Source organism: Melopsittacus undulatus, chromosome 5 (assembly GCF_012275295.1).
Source record: "Melopsittacus undulatus isolate bMelUnd1 chromosome 5, bMelUnd1.mat.Z, whole genome shotgun sequence".
NCBI lineage: Eukaryota > Metazoa > Chordata > Aves > Psittaciformes > Psittaculidae > Melopsittacus > Melopsittacus undulatus.
Window position 1 is genome coordinate 57566323 of NC_047531.1, and position 12745 is coordinate 57579067.

At 42.2% G+C, this 12745-nt stretch overlaps 1 protein-coding gene across 5 annotated transcripts in view; it reads right to left on the bottom strand.

The window, feature by feature from the left end:
* Position 1: 1 nt before the first annotated feature.
* Positions 2 to 12745, bottom strand: part of MICAL3 (microtubule associated monooxygenase, calponin and LIM domain containing 3) — a 108497-nt gene continuing 95753 nt past the window's right edge. For 2 of the 5 annotated variants that reach the window (XM_005144358.3, XM_031044911.2), the window contains 4 exons: positions 8407 to 8472; positions 5957 to 6056; positions 4897 to 4970; positions 4628 to 4812 (listed from right to left, as the gene is read on the bottom strand). In XM_005144358.3, the coding sequence (XP_005144415.2) occupies positions 4628 to 4812; positions 4897 to 4970; positions 5957 to 6056; positions 8407 to 8472 (425 nt within the window). Of the gene's footprint in view, positions 4971 to 5956; positions 6057 to 8406; positions 8473 to 12745 lie in introns of all 5 variants that reach the window. The other 3 variants (XM_013127828.3, XM_013127830.3, XM_031044910.2) reach the window with 3 other exon arrangements.

Consider the following 12745-nt stretch of genomic DNA (forward strand, 5'->3'; position numbering starts at 1 on the left):
CAAAAAGAAAAAATAATTAATGACTTTATTTTTTTTTTTTTAGTTCAGTTGGCCATCTGAGGTGCTAAAATCTCAACACCAACGAAGCAAGTGTGCATAAAAACAAACGATAGAACACAACCAAACAGAAGAAAACAGGCTGGAACGGAGTTGGGTTTTTTTGTACAGGTAGGGTAATACGCTTTTCTGGTAACACTCCATACATGCCAACCGTAAAAGCCTTGAACAATCTGAATATCAGAGTTCATTTTCATACAAAAGGGAAGATGCCAAAGCAGATCCCTTCACCTGGATTAGACTTCACACACACATGCATGCACGCACAGATACAGAGTATTTAAATTACTGTGATGCCATCAGAACATGGCATCCTCCCCTTCACATCTGCTCTCAGTGACATCCTCACCTGCCCCACTACCCTGCCTATAGCAGTGCTCTGAGCAATCCAAAACCAGGATGTTTTGGAAAACTTCCAATCTCTGTTATTTTGCAGCAGTTGAGAGCCAGCGGTCTCTTTTCTCTGTGAACTATATACAGGCTGGTTTTTAGTATGCTTTAGAGTTCTCTTTATTGCAGACAGAGATGACTGAAATTCCCACAAAGCCCTATTGCGGCTTCTCAGTTTGTACACAGGTTTTCTAATGCAACACCTTTCTCATCCACTGGTGTCTGGTGTAAACACTTGATTGAAACTCATTTTAAAAGAATGTTAACCAAACAGGGTGTAGCTGTGAACATTTTCTCACAAAAGGGAACTGGGGGCTGCTCTAGAACATGCAGTCTAGACCACGTACAATACTCCATAATGTTCAGGATTAGGATGTATAAAAGTATTAAAAACCATCAGAGTGCACACAAGTGTGGTGACTAGCAATATGCAAGCACTGTGTTCTAACAGAGGCCTAGGCATTGCACAAAACTCGACCGTGGGGGTAACCCAAGGATCCACTGGTGTCTTTACATACAAACAAATATTTACATAAAATGCAGAGATGGATAGAGAGGAGGACAGACTTTTAAAACTTGCGCGTTGCTCTAAAATGTTTCAGCAATGCAGTTTGTAACATGCCCTAGCAAGATCATGGGGTGGTGCTTAACTGAAAGGATGAATATGTCTGGAAATTGGAGCTGAAATGTCACCTCTCCACACATTAGTTCTTTAAAGCTCAGAATTTTATAGCCATTTGTGAATTTGAATGAAAATATGGTTAAAAGGAACAGAAGGGTTATAAAACAAAAATGGTACTGTGAAAGCAGCAGGTCAGTTGTTTTGGCAGTCTTCACTTCCCCATCCCCATTTGTCTCCCCTTCCCTGCAGGAACTGATATCCCCCTCCTCCCTTCCCTGCAGGGGACTGAAGTGCCTGCCCCATCCTCAGCATGCCCTTGTCATAATGAACACAGGTTAGGTTCCAAGCTCAACTCTCCTCCAGCCCATGTACCACTGGGATGGATGCCCTCGTGTGCCCACTTCTTGGAAACTGAGGGCCTCTGATGCTCCCCTCATACGCAAAATGGGTGCACATCATTGAATGCACATGGCTGAGTCATGTGCTGCTGCACACCTGGGCAGCACAAAGAGCTAGAACATCCTACTTGGATTCTTATATAAATAAGGAATCTTGTGGTCACAAGAGCCTTCTTCAACTTTAAAAATACAAAATTTGACTTAAAAATATTCAGATAGTAAAAAAACCGAGTATCTGATATGCAAGTCATATTCTTAAAGTGCAACTGAACAGCAAATACAAGTTGTGCCTTTTACAACCATTTTGATATAAAAAGGCCTTTTAACATTCCCTTCCATGTATTTTTAATTAATGTGTGTGTGTGCGATGTTAGCTCTTCATTTTCATTCTCACTGCTGGAGGCCTTCAGCATAACCTAAAGATAAAGGTTTTCCTGTGCAGTAGGGCATTACACCCTCAAGAGGTATCATTCTTTGGCCAGCATCCCCCATCAAGAAGGGGAAAAATAATGATCTGGTATTTCTTCTTCAGGATTTCTTTCTGTTCTACAGCTCACATTCAATGATCTTTTGATAAAAGTTAGATGTAGATCATATACCTAGTGCATTATGAAGAGGACTGAGGCCAATTCTCTGCCTAAGACAAATTACAATAAACTTTATCTAGCTTTCCTCTTCCATCTCTCCTTGCCTCCAGTTTCCACTGCCCCCTCAAATGCAGGCTAAAGTACCACTGCCAGTTTGAGTTGTGCAGCTGGCCCCTGCACTGGCAAATGGGGGGAATTCTGTTTGCAGGACATCTTGTTGGTAAGCCAGCACTCTGTGATGCTGATGTAGGTTATCACTTGCTAACAGGCACAGTAGCATTGCAGCTCCCTGTCTGCTTGGTTTCATGAGCATTTGGATTTAATTTGCAATGCCTTTGCAGAAAACACTAGGTGGGGATAAAAAGGAGGACACTTGAGGTGGAAAAAACATGCTTCCAGCTGAGGGAACCAGCACCACCCAGAGTCCCTGGGGACAGTCCTACATATCCTTCAGCCTGAGGTATGCTCCTGAGTCAGAGGTGAATTCAAATTGCAGAGTCTGGCTTACGGAAGACCTCTTTGAAGAAGGCAGAGCCAACAAGAAACCATGCAAACTTCTGTCCTGGGGCAAAAGAATAAAGGATGTTCAGCCCTGCTTGGGTACCTTGCACCAACAACCTAAGTTCAAACTGAAAGAGGCAGCACACTGTATGGATACACTTGGGAATGGGACGGTTTCTCAATGACACTGAGGAGCAAGCTTAGTACTCCTTTACCAAGAACACAGTCAGCATCTCAGGAGGGGAAAACCTCTTGCTGCATCCCATTAAGGGTGGGATGCATACCCAGCGCACAGCACTATTCCAGCTCTGTGGGACAAGCTAAGGGCGTAGTGTGCTCAAGGAGTCTGTCAAACAGTGAATGGTGCTGAACTGCTCAGTGCATATCCTGCTCATTGCTTAATGTATGGTTACAGTCAGTACCCTCCTGGCTGAAAAGCAGCAACTTTTCTAGCTGAGCCAACAGCTTCTTCCAGCAGATGCACCAGGAAATGTGCTATTTTTGTTTTCATTATGTCCCTCTAGCTGTATCTCAGGAGTCTGAGGGTCCCCTCTTTCAGTGAGAAAGAGACATATGGGGTACTTCTAACTCAGTTTTGGCTTTCTTGTTGCAAAAATGTAAAATTTAAATAAATTATGGGTTTGTTAGTCCAACAGAGGGAATTCTGGGATGCAGAAGAGAAGTATGCTGGGAACACAAAAGGATTCTTACCACTCCATGACTGCACCGGATTTTGCATCCTAGGGCAGGATGCATCTGTGGATACATAAAGGCTGTCCTTGCTGTGAAGCAGGGACCAATCCGCAGTAGTGTCTTTCTCTAACAGAGTTAAAACACTCCTCTCCACAATCAAATATGTGTAACAAATTATTAATAAGAACACTAATAAATAGCCACAGTAACAACATCCAGTAATTTAGAAGTGGAAGTTGTAGGATGCAGCAGGCACACACACCCATCACTCATCCTTTTTTTTTCCCTAAAAGATACAAAAATGAATCTTCTTTCAAGTATTAAAAAAATAAGTTAATTGAAAATAAAGGGTCAAAGTGACTGAGGGCCCAGGCAGGTCTTAAGTTTCGTTTCCAATGTGCAAAAACAAAATACAGAGGAAAAAAGAATAAAAACACTGAAAAGTCTTAATGGTGGTTCGGTCACTTAAGGGCTTCTCCTCTTAGGGGCCTAACAGCCAGGGAATGCTGCCTGGTAACACCCCTGCCCCAGCACACACCACTGTCCCACACAGTCTGTATATTCCAGTGTCAAAACAGTCGTAACAAAAACAGAAGAAGCCCACCAGCCTCTGTACTGTGGCCATGAAGACTAAGGCCAGCAGTAGCTGTCTCTCCAGTGTGTAGCGAAGCAGAAGGGCATCTTCCCTCTCTCTTCTTCTCCCCTTATTTCCCTACAAGATTTAGGAGGCTACGATAGGGAGAGAGTCCTCTGATGCCCACATCTCTCTAAAAACCAGGAGGCAGAGAGTTCCATCATGCATACTAGTAGCATCTTTTCTATCTCATATTTCTTCATAATGATCAACTGCAGGTTTCTTTGGTGGGGAGGAAGACTAAAGCAAAGAAAGTGTTGCCCTGGGCTTCTGGAGCTCTCTTGGACAGGTGACTCCATTTTACAGGCTGCTACAGGCTGCTGTGGTTTTCCAGAGAGGGTTGCCACTTCCCTCCCTCTTATTAGAACTGGTATAGTAAAACCAGGAAAGGAATGCACTGCCATAAATCCAGTTAAGGGTACTTCTTCCCTTAACCTCCTTCCCCACAGATGGATTATTCCTCTCCGTCCTACCACACACAAAAATAGAGTCCATCGTATAGGACCTCAAGGAGACTCCACAGTCTCAACTCATTATCTTCAACTTGGCTTGCAGACAAGTAAAACTTAAGCTTCTGGAACCAACACAATTATCAAAAGGCTTCTGAGTGCTTCAAACCAAATCCTTCCATGCTGTCAGACCCTTCAGAGGTTTCCCCTTCAACATCTTCCTATCCATGTAATTCTGGCGAACTCAGGGTAGGCCAACCGGACAACACACACCAGCAGCGGTAAACATGTCAAGCTCAGGACCAGTTCAAGCTAAAACCTTTGGAAAGCATGACTGCCTCCAGGTCCTTGTCTTCCTCTTTTTCTCGAAGCCGTTGCTCCTCAAGGAGAGCCACAAGAGAATCTCTCTGCTCCACTACTTCTAGCATCTCATTCAGGATCCTCTTCTCCTCTGAGAGCTCTGCCTCTGTCTTCAGATGATCTACAGAGAGATCAAAAACTATCAGCATACACAAGGCTAGAAATACACACATACAGTCTATAAAATGTTCCCTGTTGCTCTCACCTTCTACTGCCATCCTCTCCCGGAGTTCCTGCTGTAATCGGCTCTGCCTGTCTTCCAGTTCTAGCTCCCGAGCACTGGAAAGGAAACATCGGGAATTCAAGTTCTGGGTATATTAAAATACAACATACATTGCTTCATACCATTCTCAATTTCTGATCCCCCTCCACATATCTGCTATGCATCTTACCAATCTGTTTTGGAGCAACTCTTAAAATATCTAAGATATATAACTATATTTTTTAAAGATTTAAATGTACTTTTCAGCATTGCAGGTTCTTTGCCTTCAGCTAGGAAGTGCCATGCAGAAAGTTGAGAGGATTATGGGTGGGATTAAATCTAAAACAATGTGAAGGAACAGATGTGCGATACCTCTGCGTATCTGCTGCTACTTCCTGCTCTAAAGAGAAAGTGACTTATCAACTGAGAGACACGTCAGGCCACTGCCTTTACAGATTCCCATGCAGACAACACCTCTGGGCTTTTCTGACACAGGCACTAAGACGTCAGCTTCCACACTGCCACGGTCAGCTGACATAGTCAAAACCAGTTTCAGTGATTTTGTAGCACTGGGGCTGAGAAAGCTCGCAATTCCATTAACAGGAAAAAAGATGCATCACCTGAGCCCAAAGGTGCACTGGGGTCTCATGCCGGGCAGAGATGAGGGCCACATGGCAAAAGTGACTTAATTAAATGCTTCCAGCTACACTTAACAAAAGCGGAATCTACCAAAACTGGAAGGAGTCACACATTATTTCTACAGAGCCAGAAACACTTGCATGAACAAGACTTGGTTTATCCAAAACCAGCTTGGGAATGCCTCAGAACTTTATACATACACCCATACTCCTGTATGTGCACAAATAATTGTAGCTTTCATTTCTTATTGCTATTACTCCTTCTACTACCACTTTTCTGAAATGTGATTGGATTCGCATCTCAGCTAAGAATCAGCCTATGATACTGCTGACCTCCCAGCATTATAAGGGAAGACAATACTGATGGATCTTCCAACACTATTTTTAAGAAAATCCCCCTTTTGAAGCTTTGTACATTCACTCACAATATCATCAATTCAGACTCGTAGCGAACCAAGGCATTCTTCTCCTGCACCAGCTTGAACCACTCCTGCATCAGCTTGGGATCATCCTTCTTACCCATGCCTGCCAAAAGAGAAACCTGGTAAGTGTTCAGGTAACGCCATGCAATCCTTACAAGCCCAAACTGCAAAAACAAGAATGGGGCAAAATGTGCAAAGAAAGCCGAGCAAGATGCTGCCAGAGCACTCCCAAGACGGGTCCATTCAGTTTGCCTAGAGCACATAGAAGAGTCAGGTCACCTCCAAAAGGATTTTTTTCTCTTTGGAGCCTGATTTTTATCTGGTTTTCTTTCTGATTTTCTTATGATTGCTTGTTTCTTCCTCACTCTTACTGCAGAAAGCCCAGATTTCTGTATGCATTCCACTCTTCTGTTCATTAGAAGAGCTTTATAAGTCCTCACATGCCAGCTACTTAAATATATGCTCATCAGAAACAGATTCAATTGCCACTCCACGTATTTTGCCTTTATTTTCTTCAGTTGCATGTCCCCAGTCTTTTGCTTTACTGGCCACAAGTAACATATTGACTTTTCTTTATTTCAATAGTCCAATAAATCTTTTCTGACTGCTCCTCCTAGTCACATGTATCTACCCATCTTGAAGATCCCCTCCCCAAAAGTGAACACAGAAACTACTTATTTACACATCAGCACTGGAAAGAAGAGTAATCCCCAGAAATATTTGCTAATATCAAAGCAGAATAAAAATACCTCGGGCCTTGGCCACCTACTACAGAAATCTTAGTTGGTATTTCATTCATTTTAAAGCTAACTCCTAAACTTACTCAGCAATCCTATGATGAATCTCATATCTGTCAGGAGTTAGGTGGAATAAATTGCAGAATGCTGTTCCCAAAGCTTTCTGTTGATATTTATCAAATGCAAGAGCTTACCAGGGAAGCTCCTCCCAGCAATCTCCCGGCCTGGGCCACCGATTCCACTCTGAACTACCTGCAGATGAATGCTGTGAGTTGTATCAGACACCATCAAGAACAGTAGCAATGCGCCTGCCTGCACAGAAGTGGAGGCAGGAGTAAGGCCTCAAATCAAGCTCAACAGCATTTTTGGGTTGCTGCATCCAATCAGCTTGCACTGCACATAACCGAAGCATCCTGAAGCAACTAAAAGCCTTGTCTATGTTTGTTATTTTGCATAACATACATACATTTTCTACATCAAGAGCAAAACCTCTCAAATAGTTATTTTGATGCTAAAAATAATCAAGCAGCAAGCTTACTATTCAAACTTCTGGAAACGCTTCACAAAAACACACTAATGGCTAATGGTTAATTCCAACCTGTGCCCCACCTCCACTCTTAGGATCTCAGAGGAGTGCAGGCCTGAAGCTAAGCAAAGGAGAGCCTGCAACTCCTGTCAAACTGTGCCTTAAGCTGAGAATATCTGCCTTTGAAAAGTCAGAAGAGCAGGCCCTTGGGGAATCCAGACCAGCTGTACCACCCTAAGAGCCTCTGGCTCTGTGGACTTTCTGTGGTGTGTTGCTCAGTACAAGCATTCCTTTCTGAGCATCTCTGCACAGTATGCCCGTGTGGCGACAGGAGAAGGAAACTGTACATGCAGATGTCCAGTGCTATGGCGCCGTGAAAACACTGGGAAGCCTCCCCATCCTTCCCAATGCCAGGATGTATAGAAAACAAATGCCTCTAAGAAAAAGCCAAAACCACAATGCTACTGACCTATGAAATAAGTATTAAGTATTTTTAAACAGCCAATGAGTAGAGGAATAATGGGAGGATTGGAGAAGGAGCACTGACAACTGATGTGAGGGAGACCATGGAAAGCAGAGTAAGTGGTTAGCAAAATTACACCATGAACACATATAAACAACCCCTTCCCCCATGCCTTGGCAATGGAAACTCTACAACACACTCCATTTTGGGACAGTTAAAGAATATGCTCAGCAAGACAGATGAAAGAAAACTGTTCTAGCTTAAGGCTTGCTGGTTTTAAAAGTTCAAGGATGATTTTGCAAACCAATCCTTATAAAGACACAGTATTCCTTTAATCCATATATACTAATTAAAAGGCCATATTTAAGGCCTTCCCCTACCCCACCTTCTAAATATCGTTCAGGAGGTATAGAGAAATTGAATCCACCAAATGAAAACAGGAACTTGAGTGTGATGTACCTGCTCCCACTGCTGCTGCCCAATGTCCCTCCCAGTCGCTATACTTTCCCTAGTACAGCTGGGACTAGCAAAAGGGATACTGTATTCCTTAATAACTTGCCATAGGCTCAGAGAAGCTGTTTACCAGATTGCTACTGAGAAGGTTGGTTTGGGGACACAGAAGAAAAGAGCTAGGGACAAGGCTGCGGGCTTTGTGTTCATTAGCTGACTAGTGCTACTACAACCCAGCTGTGGTCAGGAGAACAGGGAGTGTGTGAGGTTACGTTACCTTCATGGGCACAGCAAGGGCAGAAGGAGAGAGGTCTACGACGTGGTGTCCCGGCATTGGGCTCAACTTCAATAGGACCAAACGAGGAAGAGGAAGGAGAGGAAGTTGGAAGTGGAACGGAAGAGGAGGAAAGGAGTGAAATAAAAGACAAGCAAAGGACAAAAAGCGTAAGAGTGAGAAAGTAAGGAAACACAAGAAAAGGAAAGAAAAATACAAGAAATGGAGAAGCAGAAACAAGGGATACAGTCTACAGATGAATAATGTCTCTAATAAGCACGGATAACGGGTCAGAGGTAGGCTGAGGTACTGGTGAACTCTTATTGAGCTGCACAAATACAGGGCAGGAGGTTATCATTCCTGTACTTTTACCTAACATCCATTTTCGAATCACACGGTCTTTAGCTGAAAGGTTTGTGAACAAGATGTCAGGATGAGCAGAGACAAGTATTTAACCCCTGCTGGTAAATGTCAAATTTCAAGCAGGGTTACATAAAGTCTCACCTGCATGCATAAGATACCAGCTGTAAGCAGCCACCCTACCTTAAAGCTTTATCAGGACCATGTTCTTACCACTGTAGCAGCATCCACTGATGATAAACAGGTCTTTTTTAATGAGAAATAATTTCTTCAGACAGGGAACATTACAGGGAAAATCTGATTAATGTGGAACCAGCCTGGCAGGTTCTGCTGTGTCAAGTATGGTGACTACACATATGCTCAGCTGGACTGTTGTGCTTAGAGGTGAAAAGGCTTTTACATTGATAAAAAAAGTGATTCACATCAGGGTCTACAGGGAAAATGACCAGCTGAGGACTTTGCAGAGTTAAAATGATAAATTTACAGCTCTCCCTTGACATTCTCATTTCACAAAGCATTTTAAAGCTTACAAGTCCTGTTAGCATCTATATCAGCTACACTTACTAATACTGTTAGTATTCGTATCAGCTGTACTTAATGTTGCAGAGATAAACAGTACGAAATAACCAACATCACTAATAGTTACAGGAGACTGTATGCACCAGGAAGGTGATGAGCCTGAAACATCAAAGCTAGCAGAATGGTAACTGCTCTGAATGCACAACTACATTTATAAAGAGGAGGCATTTCTGTGTTGGGAACTCCACAGCAATAACACGGTCAGAATAATGCTTATTTTGGAGAAGTCACCATTTTGATATACATGGGTTGGAAAAAGTTTTACAGACCCAGGCTACTGGTGAACTAGGAAGGCTTTAGAAGGGACCATCACAGAACTAGACCAGCACACAGAGGACAAACTGAAGAGAGAAAGAGAGCACATCAGCTTCAAAGCTTGTGACTGAGCAATGTGGTGCTCTCAAACAGGAAGAAACCTCAGTACTGGGAGCAGGAAGAGGTGCTACAGCTGGCCATGTGACACTTACAAATAAAGCATCGTACCAACGTTAGCTGCCAGTACCAGATCTTCAGTTGTAGTTGTTCTGAATTTTCCAACTTCTTAATTTAAAATTAAAGAATAGTAGGTTTGTGTTTTTTTTTTTTATTATTATGATTGCCATTTCACAGATTGTTACAAAACAAAAACAAACAAGAAAACACCCAAACTGCAAAGGCACTGTGAAGAACACATTTCCACACAAAGCAGAGCATTTAGTGCATGATGCCTACTATATTTTTTGTTTCATACCCTATCTGATTCAACAGTAATTCTTCTATATAAGCTTTAATACTGTAACTTGGCCTAACCACTGTTTTTGCGGGGGTCAGGAGATGGGCATTTAGCTGTATGTAAAAATCCACTGCTATTCTTCAGGGTTTGAGATTTTATTCAGAATTGTGGGGCAGGGATGGGAGGATGTTGCTAACTCAAATGCAGCTATGTGTATAAATTTCAAACCATAGACGTATCGACTTGGTGAGGAACTCCCAACTTGCTATATTTGACCTAAAAATAAGTAGCTGGTATGTGAACATACCATTCATCTCATTGTGACATGACTACAAACTACTAACTTCAGTCATCAGCGAAATGGTCTGACACTAGGAGAGATACCTTTCTTGGTTTTGAGTAAAAAGCCACAGGGCTTACACAGCAGAGTTCACTCCCTGCGATTGTGTTTTCCTCCTTTGCTGTTAGTTGTCCTATTTTTTAACAGAAATATTATTCTCCCACTCTTGTCTAAGGAAAATTTGTCCTTGAATCGAGTTACAAAGCCCACAGTATCTCTAGTAATCCTGCTACTGGAAATGCGAGCATTACTTTTTAGCAAGATAATGAAAATAACCTATACCATTAAGATCCTTTCCAACTACTCCAGATGGAAATTATAGTTGCATTAGTGAACGTATGGTCACTAGAACTGCTTTGGAAACAGCTTCTGTGCAGACCAGGATAATTAGCAAGGCTTTAAAAAGCGTTCCTTATGTACCGGAGGTCCTAAATAGCAAAGACAGAGCTAAGTGCAATTCCAAAACTTATCTCCTATAGTTCTCTAAAGCTGTAAATATTATGATCTAAAAGTGTCATAATCTGAAGCTACAAGTGTTATAGAACATATAATGCAGTAGAATTGTAAATGATTTTTTAGAAACTCCTTTCAGGTGGTAGTCATGAAAACTGCCTCTCCACCCTTGCTAGTAAAGAGTATCACATGTGGTACAGACACTTAAGCAGACTAAAACAGGAGCTTGCTCATTTTAAGAGAAAAAAAATATTTTATATTTCCTGAAAGGGAAAAATACTTTTCTCTGACAGGAACCAACCTTCAAGTGTCACATGTTTCATTATCCTTTCAGATGAACCCCTGGAACTAGATCATCTTAAGGTCCTTTCCAACCCTAACTATTCTATGATTTTAAGAAAATGCCTCTTTAACTAGTTCAGAAGCAGAGCCAGGAGGAAAAAATAGCAGATCACTTGATGAATGGATAAAGCGTTCCCTCAGCCAGCTGACAACTGTAGACAGTGAATGTATCATCAGATCCTTCACATTCCTGTTTATTCAAGGTTCATTTTTAAAAAATACAACTTCAGAGCACAAGCTCTCACTGTGTATGTGCATGCTGAAGGACAATCCTGGGAAAAGGCTGCACTCCTTGTCCAGAACTATCAAACAGGACAACTGTAACAACACCCTGTTTCACAAGATGGTGTTAAAACCTGTCTCATCTACTTTGTCCATATCACTTGTCAAATCACATTATGGAAATCCTTACTTGTCTTCTTATTTCTCCCAATGCCATTACTAATCCTGCAGTAAATATTATTCTTATATTATTGGTTAAAGAAGAGGAATCACCACCCCATGGTCTCATTAAATTAAACTCATGCTCATCCCAGCAAAGCAGTTTTCCTTGCCATGTTTTTCTTGCCATGGAGTCGGGGCCAGATGGAAAAAACTCTCTGGTCAAGCAAATTAAAAAAAAACCCAAAATAATCTCCTTTCTGTTTAAGTCTCTTCCACCATGAAAAACCCAGGCCAGGTCTGGTGACACAGGTTTTTATCCACAGCATATAACAAGCACTGCTGGCAGCAGCAATACAAGCTACCCACTGCCCTGCTGAAGTGCTTCATTTGAAAGGAATTTGAAGGCAGTAGAAGAACCATTTCTGTGACCATTCACTGTTTAGATTCCCTCTGTGCTATCAGCAAAAGTTTGAGGTGTGACTATAGCTTCTGGACAGAAAATAACCACTTTTTTGTTTTCTCAGAGAGGCAAACCTGCCAACAGACTGTGTTAATCACAAGCTGTGCCACAGGCCAACTCTTCTAAAGGTGTGTAAAGCCTGCAAAGCAGAGGCCAGCAGCCCAAGTGGGCATGTGGAGTGATCAGTACAGAGCTGGGAACTGCAGCTCCTGGAGGAGTGTGCCCCAGCTCCCGAGCACACTGAACATCCTGGAGAGGTAGAAGGTCTACCTAGCAAATTAGCCATCTGCTAGACATCAATAAGGTGACTGGAATTATTCAATAAGGTGACCAAAATTATTTTGCCTCTGTGAAAAGAAGCCTTTCCCAGACCCTTCCAGGAAATCCTTCATGCAGCCATGACAAGAAAGACCTTGTTTGTCATAGCACTCTTGAGAGACTGTTGACTTTGCTACTGTGGTGGAAACCAAGAGCCATGGCAAGAATAAACACCATAGCTCCAAAGCCTGTTCAAAACAAGGAACAGAAATTGTATAGCCCCAATGGAATATACCTCCCTTTCAATGTAGGTTGTTCTTTATTACACAAGCTACACTGGATTGTTGTCATCTTTTTCACTTTTCATTTTCTTGTTATTTAAAGAGCAATATTGCAGACTGGTTTTGTCCTTTTTTTGCTGTAGCTACAAAACACTTGATAACGTGAAGCACAG